General features: G+C 38.8%; 1 protein-coding gene across 3 annotated transcripts; it reads right to left on the bottom strand.

The window, feature by feature from the left end:
• Window positions 1-1,016: 1,016 nt before the first annotated feature.
• LOC124119322 (uncharacterized S-adenosylmethionine-dependent methyltransferase Rv2258c-like) lies at window positions 1,017-20,581 on the bottom strand. 3 transcript variants are annotated; one of them, XM_046481818.2, is made up of 5 exons: window positions 20,398-20,581; window positions 9,536-9,727; window positions 7,810-8,003; window positions 4,800-4,922; window positions 1,017-1,973 (listed from the first exon to the last, which is right to left on the bottom strand). In XM_046481818.2, exons 2-5 carry the CDS (start codon window positions 9,694-9,696, stop codon window positions 1,411-1,413), a joined length of 1,041 nt encoding a protein of 346 aa, XP_046337774.1. In that variant the 5' UTR covers window positions 9,697-9,727; window positions 20,398-20,581; the 3' UTR covers window positions 1,017-1,410. The 3 variants fall into 3 exon arrangements, with proteins under 3 accessions (XP_046337774.1, XP_048258855.1, XP_048258856.1); XM_048402898.1 differs by lacking the exon at window positions 20,398-20,581 and adding an exon at window positions 14,506-14,934; XM_048402899.1 differs by lacking the exon at window positions 20,398-20,581 and adding an exon at window positions 13,768-13,988.
• Between the last annotated feature and the right edge of the window lie 5,142 nt (window positions 20,582-25,723).

Genomic DNA, 25,723 nt, shown 5'->3' with positions numbered 1-25,723 from the left:
GTAACGCGTTGGCCATCGGGGGTGTCTGCGGCATGTTCTGACGTTGACGTCGACGTCGATCGAGTTCATCCCAGAGGTGTTCGATTAGGTTGAGATCTGGAGATCTCGGCGGCCCGGGCATGTCGTTTATGTAGGCATTATGAAGGTAGTCTACCGTGACACGAGCTGTGTGCGGTGGAGTGTTTTCCTGTTGACAACAGCTCCCTCTGGCGGTCAGTGGTTGGAAGAAGGTGAGGTTGAAGAATTTGATTCATGTAGCGATTTGCTGTCAAATTTCCCTGAACCACAACCAAGACAGATCTTGTGGTGTAGGATATGTACCATACGGTTCTTGGATGGTCTGCAGTGGTATTGAAATGTGTGTATTGGTCCCAAAGGCGGCAAATGGTGCTGTGGTGGACGTTGAAGTGGCGTGCAACAGAAGACTGCGCTTCCCCTCTTTGTATACGTCCTATGGCGATGTTCCGATCGGCAGCGTTGAGTCTCGGCATTTTCGAACTTGACAAATGTTGACAATTGAATGATAAATTACTGGCTTATGCTTGCCTGTTTATAGCCACTGCCACGAGATACGAATGCCACAATTTGCACGTGCATTTTGATTTACTTTTTCCTCCATGACATTTTTGAACAAGTGTGAAAACAATGTCGTTTAAGACATTGCAAATCGACAATGGCTGCGTTTTGACACACCGTTTATCGCACCGTTTGTCGAATATCAGGCCACCAACATTTTCCAACAACATATATCCAATCTATATACTGGATTTTTTTGTGTAGTCAGGTTCAATGAACTACATACTACCTGTGCGTTTCTTTTTTTGAAGAGTGTATGTTCACCTATCCAGCAATATTCTTGTTATCGATCTACTTCCAAAACATGGATTGAAAGTGTCAGGACTCATTTGCCGCCCTCAGCCCTCGGCAAGATTCAAGCTGTGAGACAGTGGTTTGTAAATAATCGCGACTGGACGAGGCCATCCAAAACTTAAAAAAACTCAACCAAAACAACAACAAAAGAAACCATTATCTTTATAATAATATTAGTCAAGTGTTGTCTTACATTCCCAATTTCCGAACAGAAATTGTAAGGTTGTAATGAATTTACTTTCTGTCCATTTATTGTTTTATAACATACATCCAAACAGACAGGAACAAGCGTATTTAATAACAAGACGAATAGGAAATTAAGAACATCATTTGAAAAAAACTGGTTTCCAATGAGTGGATTAGTGTTTGATGAAATTGGGTGAAATGGGGTTTAACGTCAAGAAAGTGTTTCTACGAATCAACCTGTAAATGGGCTTGTACTGTCGTCAGCCACATTACCAGATACTATAACTACAAAAAGCAATTTAAATGTTGGTCCAAACACCAACGATTTCCAGGCGCATCAGATGCAACTGAAATCTACTTCTGACAGACAAAGTGTACCTCAAACGGATCTGTGCGACTCACAGACTCGTTTATGATGGTGAAACCAGCTTTAGCAACCATCTCTCTTGCCAAAGGTGCACCCCACGTTGCCCCAAGTGCTGCAGAATCAGGCTTGCGGTAGCTTTCCGGAATACAGAAGAAAGTGCTTGCCGAGTAGTAGAACATCGCTGAAGGATTAGCAATGTTGCCAGTTATGCCCCCCTCTATTCCCACATCAATCATGCTGTAAATTCCCCCTGGTTTCAGACACCGGTAAATCTCGTTTAAGGCATCCTGTGGATATGTCAAGTCGTGAATGACATCGCGGGTTAGTATCCAATCAAAACTCTCCGCATATCTTTTAGATATGGTGTCAATATTATCTGTGTCATAGGTGATATTCTGAAGGCCTTGCCTGGTTGCATCTTCTCTGGCTTCAACCAATGGCTCGCTTGCTACGTCTGAACCAAGGAACGTGCTGTTCTTGAATCTTGATGCCAATTGGTTTAAAATGTAACCTGTTGCGCATCCAAATTCGGCAACCTTGATTCCCGATTCTGTAAAATACAAATTAAAGCGAATGAATTAACTCTAGAGGCATATTTTTTTGGATGGCATGCACGAGACGGGTGAAATAATGCCGACTATAAATTGTAACTAACTAAATTTGGATCCATCGGGGGATTCTAACAAATCTGGTACTATTCTTGTAAGGATGGTGGTGAAATGGGGTTTAACGTCGCGTCCAAGATTATTGCACTTGTATAGCGACGTGCATGCACGTGTGTGTGTGGCTGCTTGTACTAGTCCGGACTGATGCCGATTTATAGTGCTAGCTCACTGAGATACCATGCTGCAGTTTAACATGAATACCCCACTCAGACACAGTATACTGACTCCGAGCCGACCAGTCCTTGTTTTAGCCCCTTAATGCCGAGCGCCAGACAGGGTAACAACAAGTACCATCTTTTAACGTCTTTTGGTATGACGCGGCCAGGGATCGAACCCCGGACCTTCCGCTCTCCGGGCGGACGCTCTACCACTAGACCACGGAGGCGGTCTTTCTTGTAAGAATAATGAAAGAGAATTTTAGGGGACATAAACTTGGCAAATAATATAACGATACATATTCATTTAGTTATCACAATTATCTTTGGGGGCGGTCAGGTAGCCTAGGGGTTAAAGTGTTCGCCCGTCACGCCGAAGACCCGGGTTCGATTCACGACATGGGTACAATGTGTGAAGCCCATTTTTGGTGTCCCCCAGCGTGATATTGCTGGAATATTGCTAAAAGCGGCATAAAACCATACTCACTCACTCAATTATCTTTTTTAGGCCTGTAAATAATCGAGTCTGGACCAGACAATCCCGTGATTGCTATTAGTGAACAACAATCAACGCCTTCGGCCAACTGTGACACGCTATCACCAAAGTCACGTCATCAGCTCTTACATACATTACTGGTTGCTGGGAACCTAGTCTGACCCGGGTTTTTTAACCGAGGAAGTAATACCCCACCTTATAGGACATGGGACATGGTGGTTTAGCCTCGTGGCAAAAGCGTTAACGCTCTATGTCAGGATTCGCTTTCTTACATGAATACAATATGTGATATTACTAATGCCTCAGTCACATATACAACGGTCGCAGGACGATGTGGGGGCATCGATGGGTTTCACCGATGCCCCGGCGTGCCACAGATTTGTGCCCACAATACTTACAATACCTCTGCTACCTGCAGGGTACCCCAGCAGTATTTACATCACCCCTTAATAGTTTGCAAGTTCAGCCAAAATTTAAAATGGCATGCATACTTTGAATGACATGGAACTTCTCTCGGGGGCAAACTGTGAAGTAACACGATTGATTCATTCACTCAATTATATGTTGTTTACAAACGTAATCAACAATGGATACCTTGTAATTTAGGTTTTGTCGTGAAACAAATTTGTATACATGATGCAAATTTCATAAATCACTTAATGTTCTAGGTGTAGATAAATGTAAACAAATGTAAATGTACATAGGTAAGCTGTGGTGTATTTCCTACAAAGAGAAACTGGAAGCAACTGGTTAATAAAACTATTTATTAATATGAAGAAAATATGTGGCGCAGAAAAGTTTCTGTCAGAACAGGTTTTTCACGCTTCATGGTAATACACAAAGCTCACTCAACATATATTATGGAAACTAGCATATCTGATCCCAGAACAGAGGTCAAGTTTAAAATTTTGTGTTAGGGTTTCATCACGAAACAAAACTTCCAGGGACTGTTTATTGTGTAACAAGCATGCCTTTGATTATTATAATCACATCATATTACATTGTGAAGCTCTACTGCAGGAAAGAAATGAACTGTTTTCAACTTTTATTGATCTGCTTGATGTTGAAACCTATGTCCAGTTGGAAATACAAGATGAAGAAGATATGTTGTCATTTTTCTTTGGTGCTGATACTCACTTTTCACAATGTATTGATATAGTTACATGGAAAATCTGTTATACTGATATTTTCTGCTTATGTACTTACACTAAAGCCTTATCTTGGTTATGTCATCTGATCTAATCTTTTGTACTGTGTGAATGGCATGACACTGGTGCTACTGTCTAGTATTGTATATATGTACAGGTAATATGAGTTTGTGTGAATACGTTTGATTAATTATGTATAATCTTCGGATTAACTTCTGGAGGAAATAAAGAATCTCTCTCTCTCTCTTGATGTCTGATCAAATCGACAAAACAGCCGAACAAAGGGACTCAGTCAGGCCTTTGAAATTCCATGTGTACAAAATGAGTACAGACGAATACTGACCACTGTACTGTAGGTAGAGAATAAGTGTTTGTTTGTTCTTTCGTGCCACATCATCAATATTCCAGATATACAACGGTCTGTAAATAATCAAGTCTGGACCAGACAATTCAGAGGTTAACATAATGATCATCGATCTACACAATGGGGATACGATGACAAACATCAACCAAATCGGCAAGCCACGTCACCCGAGTAGTCGCCTCTTATAGGTAGACTAGATGAGCAGATGTGAGCAGATTTAACTATGAACGTTGATAGTAAAATAGACGACTCTATTTGGCGATGTTTTGTTGCCCACAGAATATCCAAAATATTTGTAAAAGTAAACTTACGCCTATTCATGAGGTTGTGATACCAACGGAATTATATATGGCCTATTATCAACATCTGAGACAATATTTCTGACACTCGTGTGGTATTAATGCACCTAGAATTATTAAAGCAATAACACATGCGCCTGAGCTCGGGACATAAACTTTATGTGAAATGCTAAGCCCGTTGAATATCTTATAGTTGTACTCAGACATAATCACATATTTGAGGTGTTTTGACCTGCCCATTTTACCCACCTAATTTGGGCAGCAGCAGGGACACCGCAGGCAGAATATCTGTGTCAACCATATCTTTCTTGACTACGACCACAATCTCTTTCATCACCTCAAACATAGCATCAGACTGATTGTAGACCATTCCTGTAATTAAAAGCAGAACATTACTCGAAGAAAAGACATAACTGAAACCCCAGTGATACGATTTGTGTCCTCTCTCGGGACAAAACCAACGGTGATAATGAGGGAGACATGCGTTTGAGTCTTCTTTCAATGGCTGCCGTGACTGGCTCCACATATATAGATGACGTCATCACACATTACAGAACAGAACAGAACATTATTCACACCAGGATACATAGCATATAGCATAATGAGGTTTTATATATAGGTTGTCAATATATGGCGGCAGATTATATAATATTATAGTTAAGCTTACTGATTATTTCGCAGCAAAACCTAGAAAGTTTCTTTATTACAATGATATTTTTACTATTTAATACATTTATCATATTGAACATAGAAGGGATCTTTAGATAGTGTAATGGCAATAATGTCTTTCTTATATCTACAATATATTTGCAAACAAATAAATAGAGATATTTGTCTCCAATATCATTAGATTGGTGGTTTGAAAGTCTAAATTGTATTACAGTAAAAATACATTTATTGGCCACTCTGAGAGGCATTTATCAAACTACGACATGCATGTAAGTTCAAGACAGAATACATGTTGATATATTCATGCCGAGAAGAATAGATTATTACAGGGAAAATACATAAATATATAGTGTATATATTTATCAAACCCATTCACACTGCAGCATAATAGGTTTAGCTAATAATCTAATGGAATGAAACATTATAGCCATGGCTCGCCATGTGTTGACGGGTATAGTCTCATGAAACTCCTATTAAGGGCCACAGAACATAACATCTTTTTGGCAGGCGTTTTTTAAATTAAATATACGCGATGTATCTGCGAATTGTTGGCAATGTATCCACTTATCCTTGCAAAACAAAACGTTTGCTTGTAGTACGTACAGTCGTACCTCGTTTATACGGACAATTACGTCATTTCACAATTCGTCCGTATAAACGAATTTCCGTATAACTGAAACCAGCTTCTTACTGGAAGAGTTACTTCCCTTCAATTATGCAACTCATGACAGATGACAGAGCAAACAGATACATCCACTCAATCTTTATTCAAGACATACACGTTTCAAAACATCTGTCATGGAAGTTTGAACTTTACCACATTTTGAGGTATATCTGAAGTCCGTATAACGGGGCATGACTGTACATTGTTCCTGGTGAAAGAGAATTTGCGGTTGATTTAGAACCTTTGAAAGGTAAAGTACAGCTGTCTATGCACATGTGTGACTCACATAACTATGTCAATAGATCTTCAACATATCTGGCTTCCATACACAGCCGAGGTAGGTTAAATCAATACTAAATGAGACGTATGGAGCTATCGCGACGCACAACACCATCACAAGGTTTTTTTTAGAATATGGATTAAAATTTGAATGCAAAGGTCTTTGTGCTTGTTTCTGTCACCACCTGTTGGACCAAACGATTTTGATATAGGTACAACAGATAGGGTTATCTGTGCAATCATCCACATAATTTGTTGCTTTAAGCGGTCTGACTGATGGGAGGGCACCGTTCTGCAGTCGTGATGGTAAAGTTGGTTGGTTGGTTTGGTGTGCACTCAGCATTATTCCCGCTATATGACGGCGGTCTGTAAATAATCGAGTCTGGACCAGACAATCCAGTGAGTAATATCATGAGCATCGATCCACGTAACTGGGATCGATGACATGCATCAAAGAAGTCAGCGAGCCTGACCACCCGATCCCGTTAGTCGCCTCCTACAAGCACAGGTTGCTGAAGACCAATTCTAACCCGGATCTTCACGGGTTAGGTAGTAGAGTTGTGAAAGTTGTGAATTTGTAGGCTCTGTCAATATATACTTTGTATTTCAGTGTTTGAAAAACAAAACAATGATCGTATAGTCGCCTTTTACGGCAAGCATGGGTTGCTGAAGATCTGTTCTACCCCGGATCTTCACGGGTCTGATGGTAAAGACTAACAAAACTTATCAATTAGTTAATTAACTGTCCTAGTAAGTTTTGCGACACGAGACCAGTTAAAATGGATACCAAAACAGGAAAATAAAAAAGGTTGTTTTTTTAGGAAATTATGCAAATACACATAAATAGTATTTTTTCAGTTTTCCGACTTGTCATTATGATATACCTTTTCTGTGCTGTTGATCAGCGAGTGAGTGAGTTGGGTTTTACACCGTCCTCAATATTAATTTTATTCGAATATCAAATTTCCAATGTTTGTAATATTTATCGTTGTCTCAGTATGGAAAAGTGTATCTCATTTCACAGGTGAAAGAATCACAGTCATGTTCACTCCTGCATCACTTTGTGAGCATCAGACCATACAATTTCATGATTTGAATGGAGGCTACATGGGACTGTAGGCACGTTAGGAAGACATCGACCGATAGACAGCTGGTACGTAAAAAACATAGTCAGTATCGAACCGTAAATGTAGAGATGTTATTTAGTGATAAGGCTGTAACGCCGCTGTGAACAGTATTCCAGTTATATCACAGCTTTTCAGCTTCTGCGGGAGGAACGCCCGAAGTGCTGAAGTTCTCAGACGTTTACAACTTTAGTGAAACCAGCGAGCACGAGTATGGTGGTGACAAACCTAAAAACGTTGTCAAGGTGAACCAGGATTCGAACCCACGATCATAGCATTCTGACATGACTAAGGGAAGCAACCTGCACAGCTAATTATGGCGCCTTAGACGACTGGGCGACCCGTCGCCGCTGTAATTTTGAACTATTTTGTACTATTTTAACCGTTCAAATCTAAGGCACACATCGACTTGTTCCACCAATAATGCAGAGCATGTTCGGAAGTTTTTGTTTCGATAGGTCAGTATGACTAATTTTGGAAACAAAGAGAGCTGTGTATGGCTCAATGAATGTAGTATCCTTACCGCCATGGTTTTGTGGTTGAGCACATTTCTTGATACTCTCATATCTTGTACCCATCTGTGGAATAACTCTGGCAAACACAGATATTGCATCCAGTGTGCCCTTGTTGTCTTCTGGAACATGAAACTTGGTGGAGGAGTCGTCTACGCTGATGATTCTCCCGACAGCCAGTGCACCCAGGATCTCACGCACGTACCTGTGGACAAAAATATATTTATAATGTGTCTATTTATTTAATACAAACATGATCAAAGCGCATGATCATATTACTGTTGCAGTGTGAACATTTTAGGCTGGGATTCACTGGGAATTGCAAACTCCTGGAACTATTTATTATGGGTGTGGAGTATTGTGCACAGTCCGGCGCAGTGGTGACTCAGCATAACACCACTGCCACGGGCTAATTTGCATATCACGTGGCCGGACGTTTCTCTTGTTTTGTTAACAAACGCGCTTTTTCAGAAATCAGTATAGAACGGACGAATGCAAGTATTTGGCGGCGCTGCACATTTTGTTTTGCATAATTATATATATATGCTACTACAACTTCGACAGTGAATTTCATGACAATATATACATCAAAGTGACCGTATTGCTAGCTCTCCGTTAGGCTTTGATGACAGCGCGTGGAGCCGTACAACCAATCTAAACAAAGGATAGCTACGCAAAAACAAGTACATTTTCACGTATTATGATACTTTCTTAATGAATCGTAACCGTTCTTTGTCATTTGTTGATGAAAATGTGTAGAATACACCGTGGAATATATTTATTTTATGAAAAAATAAATAATCTAGCAACGCATACAAAAGCAAGTCTAGCCAGCTCAAGCTAGCTCTATTCCACATCAGCATAGGGATTTTTTTAATTTTTAGAGTCGAGAAGGATATTGTGTAATATAAGATTTCAGAGACTAAATGTTAGTCTAGGCGATGGCCGCATGGAACTCTGGGTAGGAGTGTGTAGCATTGTGCTGATGAGTGTGTAGACGTTGTAAGAAGGGATTCAGTAGTGTTGTATCAGGACAAGCTGTGCCCCGGACGAATGGGGATGATGTGAAATGGGGTTTTAATTAAGTCGCGTTTAAGATTATTGCACTCATACAGCGGCGTGTGTGCGCGTGTGCGTGCGCGGCTGCTTGTGACGAGCGCCCGTTTTATTATGTAAACCCCTTAAGATACCAAACTGTAGTTTATACTGACTCCGAGCCGACCAGTCCTTGTTTTATCCTCTTATGCCGACCGCCAAGAACAATAATCTTTTAAAGTATTTTAATATGACGCGACCAGGGATCGAAGTCCGAACAATCTACCCTCCGCTCCCTGGGCAACCCGGCCAAATAGTATAAGTATGTATTTGTTTGTTTGTTGCATTAAACTGCGCACTCAGCAATATACCAGCTCCGCACTCAGCAATATCCAGCTCCGCACTCAGCAATATACCAGCTGACCCTTGAAGATCCGGGGTAGAATAGCTCTTCAGCAACCCATGCTTGCCGTAAAACTAGGCTCGTCGTCAGATGCGACTAACGGGATTGGTTGATGCATGTCATCGATCCCAATTGCGTGGATCGATGCTCATGATATCAATCACTGGATTGTCTTAAACAACAAACAAACAAACAAACAGACGTCAGCAGTTGGACAGGTTGTATTATAAATGTTCCAAGTTTCCCTTTATGTCGATGACGTTGCTAGTTTGACAATGCCTAATCGTTACATGGCTTACCTTTCTCTTAGGTTCAACTTGTCAGCCATCTGCTGTGATGTGAGAGGGGCTTTGGCTTCCACCAACATCTTCACCAGGCCCAAATCCCGTGCCAGGGATAAGTTTGTCATGACACCACAGGCGCCGAAATAGTTCATCATCATCTTGCTGTAGTCCGACATCGTCTCAACTGTAGCAGTGCTTGCGTTGAACCTGGCATATATGTGTAACTGGTACAATTCACATATTGATCCTTTCACAAAATAGGCCAGTTTATTACATTGTTGAAGATGCATTTTGATTCAAACTCAATTAAATGAGCAAAACTATACGTTTGTGGACATTTGAGATCATAGACATGCACGTTTCGTTTTATTATTCTGCAATCCATTTTTAGTATATATTAGTCGCTTTTTTTTGGCCCGACTTTTAGGCAAACACCCAGTTTCAGCTATGTGATCGTAGGTTTGCAAAGAATAATCAATGTCAAACTGTTTTGCTTTTATTGACTGTCGCTGGTCTTACAGAAGAAGAAGAAGATGAAGAAGAAGAAGAAGTAAAGAAGAAGAAGAAGAAGAAGAAGAGTTTATTTAAGTGTCCAGCGGTGTATACATAAAATTTCATCAATTTATACAGGAGGTAAAATATATTAAAAGATATACATCGCCCGGCCAGCGTGGGCCTATTAGACACTAATGTTCTTAAAAGCACTGCAAGTGCTAAAATAGTTATAGTGGACAGTGATGAATTTATTTATTAATGGTGCACAAAATACGTGATAAAAATAAAATACTCGTAAATTTATAACAAGCATTGCCATACAATGACATGTTTTATAAAATATACAGAGGCATACAATACTAGAATGGGTTTATGACACGTTGTTATATAACCTACGTTTGTACATGGATTTAATTAGTGCAGCTAGAATAGGATAAATTATCGCACTTCATAAGGAATGTGGTTTGATCTATAGGGGTCATGAGACAAAAAAATTGGCAAAGAGACGAGGCATAACCCTAAACATATTCTCGTTGATCTGCATAAAGATTACACGTTGTTAAGAAATGAACCTCGTCTTCGATACTGTTTGTATTACAGTGTTTACAAATACGATTATATCACAGCAAAAAAAATGCAGTTTCCGGTATCCGGATACCTGCCGGATACCTCCGGACACTTACCCAAAACGCGTCCGGGTATCCGGTGGCAGATACCTTGCCGGATACCAGATCCGTGGTATCCGGCACGGACACCTCACCGGAAAGTATGCCACCTGGAATCCGGGTATCCGGCACCGGATACCTCAATCTGGGTGTCCAAGGATCCGGCACCGGATACCTCATTCTGAGTTTCCAAAAACATGTCACAATTTGGGGGGTGCATTTTGTTCAATTAAGTGTGAAACATCTAAATATATATTGGAAACTAACCAAGAAAATTGAACATTGCTGAAGGTATCCGGCAGGTATTCGGATGCAATTTTTCGAGATGTCTTATTTCTGGTAAATAATGTTAGCCTGGGCATATCAGATAGCTGTAGTAATATTCTGTGTCATTTTAGTTGTAAATATCCCCTTAAACTTGAGATCTATGGGCATGTACTTTGGGGGGGGGGGGGGGGGATAAAAAGTAAGTGTATGACCTTTTGCCAACTTCTCTCCCTGCCCTAAGGAAGAGTTGGGCCATTAACAATTTTTTTGTCTGGCTATGACATTGACCTTTGACATAGCAGATCAATGTGTTATTACAAAGATGTCCAAGCAATGCATGGTTTCATACGATAACTGTGGCTATCAAACTGAGGCAAAATATTGGAAAATCCCCATTTGCACAGCTGGCTAATGAAACATAAACAACAAACAAATTATCAATTTCTTTTATTTATATACCTATATCACACATTGAACAGTGTTCACATGATGGTTCCTGAGGCAGTATGCAATTTCCTCCTATTCTTCAATACTCATAACAGAGCGGGATAACTGTTCGCTTGAAAGCATCAGCAGACCATGCTCACCAGTTCAGAGTTACTTGCCCTCAAACATCCTTTTCCTTCTATATTGCCATGGAAAAACAGGAACCAGGATGAAGGGAGGCCAGATGGGCTCTATCCCTGTTGCATTGTGTTAGTAGAATTGTGAACATTCTATTTGGTGTTTGGGTCCACATTTATAGACAAGTAGTCGCAAACATCATTCCTTTCAAGTGATTACCACATGGCCAAAGACAATAATTTCTTCAACGTCCTTGAAGGGTCCCACTCCAACTTGGCATTGGATGGTCTTCTCACATTAGCCAGACAAGCCTTTGTGAGTGTGTCCCAGTGTCAATTGGCATATAACTTCTCGGTAGGCCCCCATTGAAATAACAGGACTCTCCTCATCGCTGTCTGCCAATCACTTCGGAAATCTTGAAGGGTCCTTCCAGACTGTCAACCTGTCATCCGGGTATCTCAAGCTGGACTTCAGTTTCTGCAGATTTATGTATAAAGATTGTAGCAATAGAAAAGAATTGTTGCAACATGTACTTACAGATAAAAGGCAGCAAATTCACTTAATATATCATCTTTGAGTTTTGTTATATACCAAACATTTGAGATATATATTGTTCCATGCTGATGAGTTGAAACAATCATTAACTGACATCTCTTAAAAATGTTCCTAGCAACCTATGCTTGCCATACAAGCCAAAGTAATAGATGAGGTAGCAAGTGGGGTCATTGATCGCTCGTAATCGTACCCAATAACATGGGATGTTGTCCATAACAGTCATCATCGGTGCGTCTGGATCGAGCTCATAACATTAATCACTGGTTTGTCTAGTTGAGATTTGAGATTTGATTGTTTATAATCCTTGTCATTTAGCCAAACTATTGCTGGATGTGGTGTTAAATGAGTTAATTGGGTTTAACGCCTCTTTGAACAGTATTCCAGTTATATCACGGCATGTAAGCTTGATGTGGGAAGAAAGCCCGAAGTGATGCAGGTCTTACATGTTTACCACTTTGATGAAACCCACAAGCAAGTGTATGATGCTACCCTCGATTCAAACCCACGACCATCGGTTTCTGTCAAGCCCAAGAGATGCAACTATGCACAGCAAGTTGTGGTGCCTTTGATAATTAGGCCATCCATGCCAACAGGTGATAAAGAACAAGCAAACTGAAGAAATATTTGCAGAATAGCTACATGAACATGATGAACCAAACAGAATAATTTCAAATATTTACCACTCACTGCTACTCTTTCTCTTGTTCCTCATTGCTTCTCTTTTTCCATTGATGCTGTGCAGATGACTGACTCATTCATTCATCCAGACATTCTGCAAACATAAGCATTCACATTACAGAAATGTCCAAACTGTACATGCTGTACATTGAATTCAATTGAAAAGACCCCAGTTGAGATTCCAACTTAGAACTGTCCTTATTAAAATATTTCATCCCAAACATTCAGAGATAAAACATAACCCCATATTTAACAACTGTCAAACAATTATTTGACAACAAAGCCAGGGTCATTCAACATACACTTTACATAGGGAATCACTTGTTGCAAAAAACATCCTCGCCAAGGTCAGAGTCATTCCATGAAATGTTGAATTATTAAGTTATGAAGCAAGGACATGACAGTGTAATTATTAAAATATCTTAAGCGTAAAAAAAATAATGTCTTTGGTGGCCATTATTGTAAATTATAGTCTGTATTAGCATCCCACGATAGGTTAAGTGTTAATAATCGTTCCTAGATCTTTGTACTTTTCATCATTATCTATAAAAAGCGGATCTAGTTTGGATCATCTTGTTTTGACCGCAAATCCATTACGCCCCTTATGCAAATCCTTGTCGTCATAACAAACAGTTGATCATAATACTAAAAAAGGACCCTTGGCGTTTACGGTAAAGTATGTAGAGCAGGAAAATATCTAAATCAATCCGTTCCATAAGATCTCTGCACAGAAATCATAAGGTCACGAAGCCCTGCTACGTACCTGGCATCCGCATTTGCTGCCAATCGCCTTTCCAAATACTGTTGACTTCAGCGTTGTGGATGGCTCAGAAGAACTTCGACCGGCATTTCCGCGGTGGAGGTGAATGAGAACAATGTATCGATACACGAGGTAAGCTTATCGGAATCAAGCATCACAGTGTATACCGATACACGAGGTTTGTTTACATCCATGTTCTAAAATGGCGCCCTGGACCCCGTTCCACAAAGCGATCATAACTACAATCAATCTTAGAGACTTACGTCGATTCTAAAGTTGTCTTAGCTAAAGTTTACAACCGTTCCACAAAGCGATCTTAGGGTGATTGTAACTTTACAAGTTCTTAAGTAGCCGATCTTAACAAAGATCGGAATCTTCAGCCATAAAGATACGAAATTTTCCCTTGGAGTGGCCTCCCTTGGTCATGTTTAGCAGACGACGCCATCTTTGTTGTTATGGTACAATATTTAAGATCGATTTTAGCAATCCTAATTTGGTCCGGAGCAACTTAGCATTTTGATCTTAACTTAAAACTCTCTTAGTTAAGATTGCTTTGTGGAGCGGGCGGCTGATCGTAACAAAAATTTAAGATCGTATACTTAGTGAGTTACAATCAACTTAGCCCTAAGATCGCTTTGTGGAACGGGGCCTATATTTTTTTAGGACAAGTAGCCTGTCTAACATATGCTAGTATTTGCTTATGTATATAATGTAGAAATATGTTTACCTTAACTGGGCCCCGTTCCACAAAGCGATCTTAGGGCTAAGTTGATTGTAACTCACTAAGTACGCGATCTTAAATTTTGGTTACGATCGGCCGCCCGTTCCACAAAGCAATCTTAACTAAGAGAGTTGTAAGTTAAGATCAAAATGCTAAGTTGCTCCGGACCAACTTAGGATCGCTAAAATCGATCTTAAATATTGTACCATAACAACAAAGATGGCGTATGTTGACTTATTATTATATCAGATAACATTCTGACAGTCCACAGCTCACTTACTTGTTAGCGATGTCCTCCCATATGCTGTCTTTCAGCTTATTGGTGACGGTAGAGCTGAAAGAGGAATTCAGTGTCGTGTGGTGAACAGCCACCTCATCAACAAGGACAGCGATCTCGCTTGCTGAAAAATTGCTGCGACGAACGTGTTTGACGCCGACAGAGGTCTGCGATTCGGCCATATTTCGACAATGCGTCGTCTGCTAAACATGACCAAGGGAGGCCACTCTTAGGGAAACTTTCGTATCTTCATGGCTGAAGATTCCGATCTTTGTTAAGATCGGCTACTTAAGAACTTGTAAAGTTACAATCGCCCTAAGATAGCTTTGTGGAACGGGCGTAAACTTTAGCTAAGACGATTTTATAATCGACGTAAGTCTCTAAGATTGATTGTAGTTACGATCGCTTTGTGGAACGGGACCCAGGATAATTTGTATGCTAATGTGACTCACTGTCTTATTTCATATACTCCCTTTACTCTGTGAGAATGATTAATAGCCTCAACATATTTTTCCAGATGTGAAGAATCAAGAACAGGGAAGTTTTGCATCAGAGATCATCGTGAAGTGGAAGATAAGACATTTTAAGGGTATGAACATTTTCACTTGAACTAGTTGAACAATAACCATGATGACAACTTATCATGGGGGAATTTTTGGTGGTGGGGTAGCCTAGTGGTTGAAGCGTTCACTCTTCGTGCTGAAGACCCAGGTTTGATTCCTGCCACATAGCTGCGATATTGCTGAGTGTGGCGTTAAACATCAAACAAAGCTAACAGCCGCATACTTACTCATGTGGGGATTCCAGGTTGAAGTTTGTCCCCATCAACATGATCAACCTATGCTAGTTGTAAGAGATAACTTAATGGATCGGGTGATCAGGCTCGCTGACTTGGTTGATCCATGTTATTGTATTCCAATTGTGTGGATCGATGCTCATGATGTCAATCACTGGATAGTCTGGTCCAGACTTGATTATTTACAGACCGCCGTCATATAGCTGGAATATGGCTGAGTGCAGAGTTAAACAACAAACACCAACATGATTCTACAACCTGCTCTTGTGGATACCATTTTGAGGATCCTACACATAAGTTCTTTTCAGGTCTTAACTATTGCAATATGTTCTACTACATGTGTTTTAAACATATTTTTTTTCATAGTGAACTGGATTTGCAAACAAGCTTATCTAAATGATGCTCAAATACAAAATAAGTATTAATAAAATACTAATTCTATACTATTGCAAACTATCAGTTGAGCAATAATGTAATCATCTGATTATAAGTAGATAATGAAGGAGAAGTCAATATTTATTAAATCTACCCGATTCTGAGATAAATGCAGGTATTGATTGATTTATTTCAATGTTTTCCTGTACATAACTTTCAACAATTCCATATAAAGCTTTCTTATATCATATCCATGCTGTATAATAATACCTATTATTTCTAATAATAGCATAATTTGGACACACAAATAAGTAATGAATGGTATTTTTCTAACAGGTGCCACACATGCGGGACAGGTCATTTGACATGAATCAGTTTTATGTGAATTTAAATCACTACAAGCTGATTTGAGTCATAAAAGGATATGACTTCGATTCTGTGAAAATGGAAATGCTAAAACATCTCCCAATTTTAACCATGCTATTACAGAATCTGTTCATTTGTTATTGTAAGTAAAATATTTTTAAACGATTACATCCATCTAATGATTGTTTGTATGTGTGATATGCCAGTAGAGGTATATGTGTACAAGCATGTGCATACGTGTAAAAAAATTATGTATGTTTGGCTAGGTACCAGTATATGAATGAGTTGTTTTGTGCGACTTGTATATTAGCATCATCATAGTTTCAACAGACAGTTCAAATGTTAAATGTCTTTGTAGGGAGAATTGCATATCAAAACTGTCATTATTTTATAACTGATGCGTAGAACTTTTTAAGTATCTGACATGATACATTTCCTTGGTCCACAGAAACATGTTACCAGTAAACTGACTTGATAAGTAGCATAGCAGTCAGTGTGGTTGGAAACTAACTAAGCCGTCACTACTCAATTAAGTAATTAACAGACAATTGCAAGTGATAATACCCACCTGACACTAATTGCCCTGTTAATCCACCATGAGTTGACATTGAGTTCATCTTGCTAATGAGCTGCTGTGAGTGTAACGAGATGATAAACATCAAAGGTGGGGCAGGCTTTGATCATGTGTTCTGTAGAAGAGATTATGTCACTTGTTTAATGTTTATTTAGGATTAGCTACATCCCTTGATGCTACCAAGACCATACTTGAGATTATCAGACAGTTTGTCTGGATACAACCAGTTGTCTCAACTGTACTTATTGGATTCTGCCTTGTAGCAAACTATGTGTGTGACAAGGACTTGGACCACTCTGTGCAGATGCATAACAATGCATAATGAACTTGGGGTATGATTCAATTATGTCACACAAGTCAAAGATGGGTTCCACTGTATTTAGAAACAGATGATAGATGCAATTATAACTATAACAATCAAATGAGCATTCAAATAGGAATACACATATATTTACAATTACCCTTGAAAAATTCCAAAACCAAATAGAACTACTTAAATTATGATTACACTTGACCAATATATTTGGCAGTTTTTTCCTTTTAATCTTAATTAAAGATAGGCTAAATGATAAAAATATGATAATGATTTTACTCATGACTAATCATGGGCGGATACAGCTTTTTTGAAAAGGGGGGAGGGGGTGCACAATTAAGATCTATTTATTGTCTTTGGTGGTAATTTATACAGAAATAAAGTTTTTTTTCGAAATAAAAAGGGGGTGCGCACCCCCCTCTGTATCCGCCCATACTATTGCCAGTAGCCGAATTAAGGTCCCTTAAACATGTTAAATGTAATATACATGGTTTTTAGGCGATTGTTCAGGTGGTTCTTTTCAGTTGATTTTTTGTATCAGTGTCTTTATCAATAATAAGTGAGATAATTATTTTCAATGTGGCTCCCATTGCAACTAAAGCAAGGAACGATTCAAATTAAGCCTGATTCAGCTGCTACATTGAAATGTATTTGCTCCTCTGATCAGTAATTTAATCAGTTGTATAGTGACTTGATATTTGGCGAAAATATCTGTTGTATGAAATCCTAATGTTACTTACTCGTGTATTTGAGATGATATTTGTATTTGGTAGTGGGTAATGCGTTTTCCGAAGCACTTGGTTCTGTTCCCCACATGGGTACTGTGTGAAAAGCCCATTTCTGGTGTCCCCGCAGATATATTGCTGGAATATTGCTAAAAGCTGTGTGAAACTATACCAACTTGCTCACTCATTATATAGTATTTTGAGATCACTTTCATGACTTGTGTGATTGAAAGTTTTGATAATTATGAATACCGTATTCGAGGTAATAAGCGCCCAGGGCGCTCTCAAAATTTTGTGGTTTATGCTGGCAGCCTGAAATGTTTATGTAAGACAAATATATTTTTCCAGAATTAAATTCCCCATAATTAAGGGTGCATATCACACACGAGTGTGTATTATACGCAAATAAATATGTCTTGTATACATTGATCAATTGGAAAGGGTGCTAATTGGGATTGTTCACTAACCAATATATTAGCAAATATTCCCATGGGCGCTTATTAGAGCGAGGCACTTATTACGTCAAATACGGTAGTACTGTTTTTATGTATAAGAACCTATTTTATGCAATTTTGCATTGCCTTGTTTACCCTTCCTTATATTTTGATGTAATGCAAACATTTGAGAAAAATTCAGGTGAGCCTTATGGCACTACAGGAATTGTTTTCAGAAGATCAATTACAATTTTGTATCTTCTGTAAAATTTACTGTTTGCTATGGCTTTTTTACATTGGTTAACATGGTTTGGTTAACAGTTGCTTGATAAATTGTCATTACCTTACTCCTTGAGAAACCAACTTTTTACCCTTTGTCAATATATGTGTGTTTCTTATATTTTTAATAACAAGCTTTTAAAGATGTTATAAATTGTTTCAGGTACCTGGATTTCACAATGACACCAGATCAGACAAGTCATACAAAGGACTCTCCGGGTGATGAATAATCCTCCCCAGAACAACTAACAGGTTCACCTCAGAAAGTGATGATTCTGAATGAATAATGTCACATCAGTGTGATTCTGTAGATTGTTTTATTACGACACTAATCAAGTCTAAAGGAATTAATACCACAGCAGTGAGACTATGTTTATGTGGTGTACACTGACGCTGACTATACCAATATGAATGACTTTTGTGGTTTACTGCACAAACATAATTGACTTTAGATATTCTTCTACCTTGAAATTCTTCTGAGATTTGACTAATTTGTTTCTGTTTTTGGATGTTCTTGCAAACACCTCTGGTTACTGAACCAATGAAATGTCATAAAATCAATAAATATGATTTTTTATCTTAACAATTTTTTTGTTTTGCTTCTTTAAGAAATATGATATTGATCATTCATAACATAGGTGCTTACATATATCAAATATACTAATGCCCTGAATGTTTTCCTACAATAAATACAGCTCACTGAACGAAGTTTTTAGTTCCATGTCAGTCGAAAAATTACATTGATATTTTTATGTACCAGTACTTTATTAGGTGTTTTCTGTGGTTGCCATTAGTCTTATGCACCCATTTGGGTTAATGATATTCTGTTTCAAACTTCAATGAAACTCGTCTGTCAAGATGTAACTAGTACTGATACAGTTCCAAAATAATCTTTTAATCTCACCAGGAACAAAGGCCCAAGTGAGCACATAGCCAATGACTTTCATTTTTTTGTGAGAGTGAGTATGGTGTTATGCCACTTTATGAGCAAAATTCCAACAATATCATGATGGGTGACACCAAGCAATGTACGGATGTGGTGAATCGAACGCCTCAACCACTAGGCTAGAACAAACTGGGAATATGAAGATGAAATGTAAGGATACCATCATACCAGGACTAAATGCTTTTCATTTAATACGCTGAACATATAATATGAATGAAAAATATATATGAACTTGAAAAATGTTTTCACCAAAAGTACATGCCCATAGATCTCAACTTTAAGGGGATATTTACAACTAAAATAACACAGAATATTACTACAGCTATCTGATATGCCCAGGCTAACATTATTTACTAGGAGAAAAACATCTCGAAAAATTGCATCCGGATACCTGCCGGATACCGTCAGCAATGTTCAATTTTCATGGTTAGTTTCCAATTTATTTTTAGGTGTTTCACACTTAATTGAACAAAATGCACCCCCCAAATTGTGACATGTTTTTGGAAACTCAGAATGAGGTATCCGGTGCCGGATCCTTGGACACCCAGATTGAGGTATCCGGTGCCGGATCCCCGTTTCCAGGTGGCATACTTTCCGGTGAGGTGTCCGTGCCGGATACCACGGATCTGGTATCCGGCAAGGTATCTGCCACCGGATACCCGGACGCGTTTTGGGTAAGTGTCCGGTGGTATCCGGAAGGTATCCGGATACCGGAAACTGCATTTTTTTGCTGTGTATGTAAGGGAATTTTTGGTTTCAAGAAACGACCAAGTTCAATTTCTAGAGGGAGGGTACCACATCTAAATTTAGCAAATATAGTACGATTTTCTCTGTTGGCTCTGTTTGCTAAATTAAACACAGTTAAAATATCGCAACATAATCTCCGCACACAAACATTCTTTGCTTCACGCAACGTACCACGTTTAAGCTGACTGCATGTTATGACCTACTCCTCTTTGATATCCTCAAAATCACCATAATAAAACTGACATGTCTGTCAAGTCTGCTACACTCTATATCTAACACAGTGCGTCACCAGCACGTAATGTTTTGCTAGACATCCTTCACAGACATTCAGAACACTCACCGGAATTCCTGTCAAATGTAGGTTCACAATTTAATCCGCCACTAAATCGGCAGCAGCAGTCGTCTATTGAGCAATAACGCAGAGCAGCGGGTGCACCTTCGCCCTCTACCAATTGATCAAAAACCGCGCTGTAGCGCTACCGCTGTCTCGCTATACCGTTACCGTCACCTGGAGCTGACTCGCCTTGGCGAGCCAACGATGTCTTCCCCATGTGCCTCCAGCCTAGCCTGTCATACAGACCCTGAAACAAATATATTACAATACAGCCCATGTCTATAATGTTTGGCAAGTCTAGATTGTTGCAGTATCTGAAAATGAAGAAAGTCTCTGGGTTCCTTTTTATTATATTTTATAACTATAATTAACCAACTGTTTTTCTTCTGTAAAATATGTTCATTTCAGAGACTAGCTGTTAGCCTACCTACAGTTCTATTATGTCTACAGTATGTAATACACGAGTGAACATGACTGTGACCTGTTTCATTTGTGGTATGAGATGAAGTTGTGCATACTGAGACAACAAAACAGTGTCAGCACATTCAGTGATATATCCAAGGTCTGCAAACTCCCCCTAAGCTGAGCGAGCCTCAAAATTGTCTTCTTGCGTGTTTGTGACAGGAGTGAGTGAGTATGGTTTTACGCCGCTTTTAGCAATATTCCAGCAATATCACAGCGGGGGACACCAGAAATGGGCTTCACATATTGTACCCATGTCGAGAATTGAACCCGGGTTTTCGGCGTAGCGAGCGAACGCTTTAACCACAAGGCTACCCGACCGCCCCGTTTGTGACAGGACACTTGATAACATCGCCTCATGTAAACATTTGGATGCCTGTGCAGTTCATTTCGTTGGAGAATATCCCTAGTGTAAAGATGGATATTTGATAGTTTACAGCTGGTCAATGTACAGAAAAAATAGTTTAATTTTCACACTCAGACTTCGAAAATAGCACTCGTGAGCATGATATGAGTTACACACATTCCAGTAAATGAGATACCTTTGCTGTTTTGTTTTATATTAGAGCTATTGTTTAATTGTTACTATGCTTGTCTTAAGAGGCGAATAACGGATCGGGTGGTCAGGCTCGCTGACTAGGTTGATGCATGTCATCGATCCCAACTGCGTGGATCGATGCTCGTGTTGTCAATCACTGGATTGTCTGGTCCAAACTCGATTACTTAAAGACCGCCGTCATATAGCTGGCATATTGCTGAGTGCGGCGTTAAACCAGATATACTTATTATTAGTTTAAAAAAAATTAGAAATAACACAATAGAAAGTGTTGATAAGATAAGTTAGTTAATATTCATTGCAATAATTCCATTGAAGAACAGATGCAATGTAATCAAATGCATATGAATCAACTCAAGTTTATAAAGAGAACATTGTATGAGCATTTACAAGAAAACACTCTCATAATTATTATGAGGCTAACACTTCCAACTAGTTGAGCAATTCATCATTAATTGTAGAAATCTGTATTTATGACACAAAAAGTATAATTCACATATGAATCATAGCAACTTTACAAGTTATTACAAAAGCAATTAGTAAGTGAGTGAGTATGGTTTTACGCCGCTTTTAGCAATATTCCAGCAATTTCACGGCGGGGGACACCAGAAATGGGCTTCACACATTGTACACAACAAAAGCAATTAACCACAAAACATTTCATCCTAAAAGCATGACTATACTGTACAATATCTATATCTGATAAGGACCAAGTGATATAATAAGTCATGAATCTTGAAATGTTTTGACTTTCAAATCCGACCAATTTATTTTCATTGGTATAGAAACTGTTACATGCCACTATAAACAGATATATATGAAATTCACATGAAATCATAAGTACATGAAGAAAATGAAGAGGTTTCTAAGAGCATCAGGCCTTTTGTCATAACCAGTGATATAGTTTTATTTCTTTAGACTGTAGAAATACCTTTATTTCAAACTGTGGCATGTAAATACATGTGATGTTATTATTGCATTCTTTATAAGTTTTGAACTTCCAAAATGAATGATATATCTTATACAACACAATATTCCTGACAACTAAATGCGAGGTGAATGTTTGCATGGTATTATTGTTATATCTATAAGCACATAACAATGTTCTTAACTTTGTTCGGGGACAAGCTATTTGAACTAAATGCATTCATATTCACAAAAGAAATATAATGATTGACAAACTAAGAACAATAAATATAAAGATCAATATGCTGAAAACTATAAAAAAATAGAATATGCTTTGTCCATTATAACTGTTATTCATTTATTATACATATGAAAAAGCATACAATACGTACATGAGTAAACAGTCCATTAGGTCAAACAAAACCCTCTCTCAGTGTATAATTATTAACTGAGATTATTTATGGCTGTGCCCTTGACGGGGGTTGAAGTTTCAGTTTGTTTGTTGTTTAACGCCGCACTCAGCAATATTCCAGCTATTTGACGGCGGTCTGTAAATAATCGAGTCTGGACCAGACAATCCAGCTAATGATTATCATGAGCATCAATCTACGCTACTGGGATACAATGTCATGCATCAACCAAGTCAGCGAGCCTGACCACCCAATCCCGTTAGTCGCCTCTTACGACAAGCATTATTGATTATGAGAAGATTACCTCCAGTGCAGTAGTAATTGCGTTGAGCCTGCCATATATGTGTAACTAGTACAATGTCCATGCTACACCTACGACAAACTAGGCCAGATGAAGCTATGTTATTATTGATCGTAAGTTTGGGGAGCATTTTCAATGTCAAACTGTTTTGCCTGCTGTTCTTACAGTTAATATCTCACAGCGCCTCGCATCATACACATAAGCACAAAAACGCTTCCTCTCGCACGCACGAACATTTAAATCTTTGCTTCGCACAACGTGCCACGTTTTCGCTGACGGGATTATTTGACCTACTCCTCTTTCATATCTACAAAGACACAATTATAAAAACTGTTTCATTGACGCACATAATGTTTTGCTAGCCATCCTTCACAGACTTTCAGTACACCTCTCACCTGAATTCCTGTCAAATTTAGGTTCACTGTTCAATCAGCAGTACTAAAACAGCAGTAGCGCACATCTCTGGGATACTCGACACCCTCTCAATTTTGGTTTGACCGCATCACATCAGGTGAGGGACCCTCGACGATTGTGTAACGGTGCCTGCTGATAAGTAATAAGAAAACCACAAGTACAAAACAGGTTTAACGTTTTGAAAATACATCAAAGTATGCACGGAAAATTGACTTTGATAGGTGTTGAGAATTAACCGTTAATTGAGTGAAAGGGGAAATCACTTTAATACATGGTGATGACTTTTCATGAAATTTGTTCTAGCATAACATTTCTGCAATTTGTTGAAAACATTGCAATAACATGTTATGAAATAGTATCGCCTATGTTATAGCAGGATGTTTTTGAATAACATTTTAAAAACATTTCAATAACATTTTAAATATAAAACATTTACACTTGATTCGGATGATTTAACATACACTCTTCAAAAAAGGAAAGGCACAGGTAGTTTGTAGTCCATTTAACCTGACCACACAAAAGTCCGGTATATAAATTGGATATATGTTATTGCAAAATGTTTGTGGCCTGATATTCGACAAACGGTACGTCAAAACGCAACAATTGTTGATTTGCAATATCTCAAACGGCATTGTTTTCACACTTGTTCAAAAATGTCACGGAGTGAAGCAAAATGCACGTGCAAGTTATGACATTCGTAACTCTTGGTAGTGGCTATAGAAAAGTAAGCATAAGCCAATAATTAGTCATTCAATTGTCAATATATTTCAAGTTCGAAAATGCCGATCGGAACATCGCCATAGAACGTATCCAAAGAGGGGAATCGCAGTCTTCTGTTGCACGCAACTTCAACGTCCACAACAGCACCATTTGCCGCCTTTGGGACCGATACACAGAGTTCAATTCCACTGCAGACCGTCCGAGAACCTGCCGACAAAGAGATATCACCCTTGCACAGGATCGCTACATTCGACTGTTCCACCTACGTCAGTCATCGCAATGCCACAGCTTTGGAGGCTGCGGAACGTATCCCTTGTTTGAGGAGGATATCGGACCAGGCTGTCAGGAACCATCTTCGCGAGGCTGGAATCCGAACCAGAAAACCTGTTTCGCCACAGATCCATCGGCAGCGACGCTTGCGTTGGTGCGATACCTTTACAGCCTTGGAATTTGTGAAACTGGAGACGAGTGTGGTTTAGCTATGAATCATGATTGCTTCTTCAACGGCGAGATGGAAGACAACTTGTTTATCGTCGTCGAAATGAGCATTTTGCCCCACATTGTGTACGTGAATTCGACAATTTCGGTGGCGGTAGTGTCATTGTTTAAGGGGCCATATCCTACACCAGTTTGCTGATAGATTGATATACATCCGCGTCTGCATCAACCTTGGTCATACCTTGTTAAATTGCTCCAAGGGACGCATAACTTAAAAAATTCCAAAAGAAGCAATGCCACTGACATTCCTTGGTTTGACTGGTTTGATATAAATGTGACATTATTCTGTGTTGAATGTCTACCATTTAATATCTAGTATTTAGCAAAAGATATTTAGGCAATACATTGTTTACCACAAACTCAAGGGAGAAAATCAACTCTCTCTATAAAGGGGCTGTCGCAATGTCCAATAGCAAAGCTTTTGTGTTTGTACTCAAACACTTGAGATAAAAAAAAGTGTCATAAAATCCTTCACACCATGCAGATGAATCATCTTGGGGTAAATAACACACATATATATAAGTGATTCTATTTGTCGTAATGTGTCATAGTGCTTGTTTGTTTGTTGTTTAACGCCACACTCAGCAATATTACTGCTATATAAAGGCGTGACATCCCAGCTAACACATAACATTTTCAAACCATTTTCAAAAGGTTTCATTGTAGTTTTTCAAAAACATTTTCGTCAAAACATTTTATTAACTTTTTAGAATTTTTTAACAACTATTCAAAATGTTATTGAAATGTTTTCAACATGTTATTCAAGAACATCATGTTATAGCACAGGCCAAACTTTTTCATAACATGTTATTACAATGTTTTGAACACGTTGTAGAAATGTTTTGCCAAAACATATTTAATGAGTGTTATCATGTTTTTAACACATTGTGCAAAAAAAGAAACGCACAGGTAGATTTTCAGTAAATTTATTGTACCTAATAAAGTCGAGTTTACGCGGATGTCTATCATGATAAGATTGTAACATTGACTGAATTATGCTATTGATAAACTGGAAACGTCTGGAAATGAGCATGGAGATAATCAGTGACGAAATGCAACAAACTT

The sequence above is a fragment of the Haliotis rufescens genome, unplaced genomic scaffold (assembly GCF_023055435.1).
Source record: "Haliotis rufescens isolate VD_foot unplaced genomic scaffold, xgHalRufe1.0.p SCAF_3, whole genome shotgun sequence".
Classification (NCBI taxonomy): domain Eukaryota; kingdom Metazoa; phylum Mollusca; class Gastropoda; order Lepetellida; family Haliotidae; genus Haliotis; species Haliotis rufescens.
This window is presented reverse-complemented; position numbering and strand designations above follow the sequence as displayed.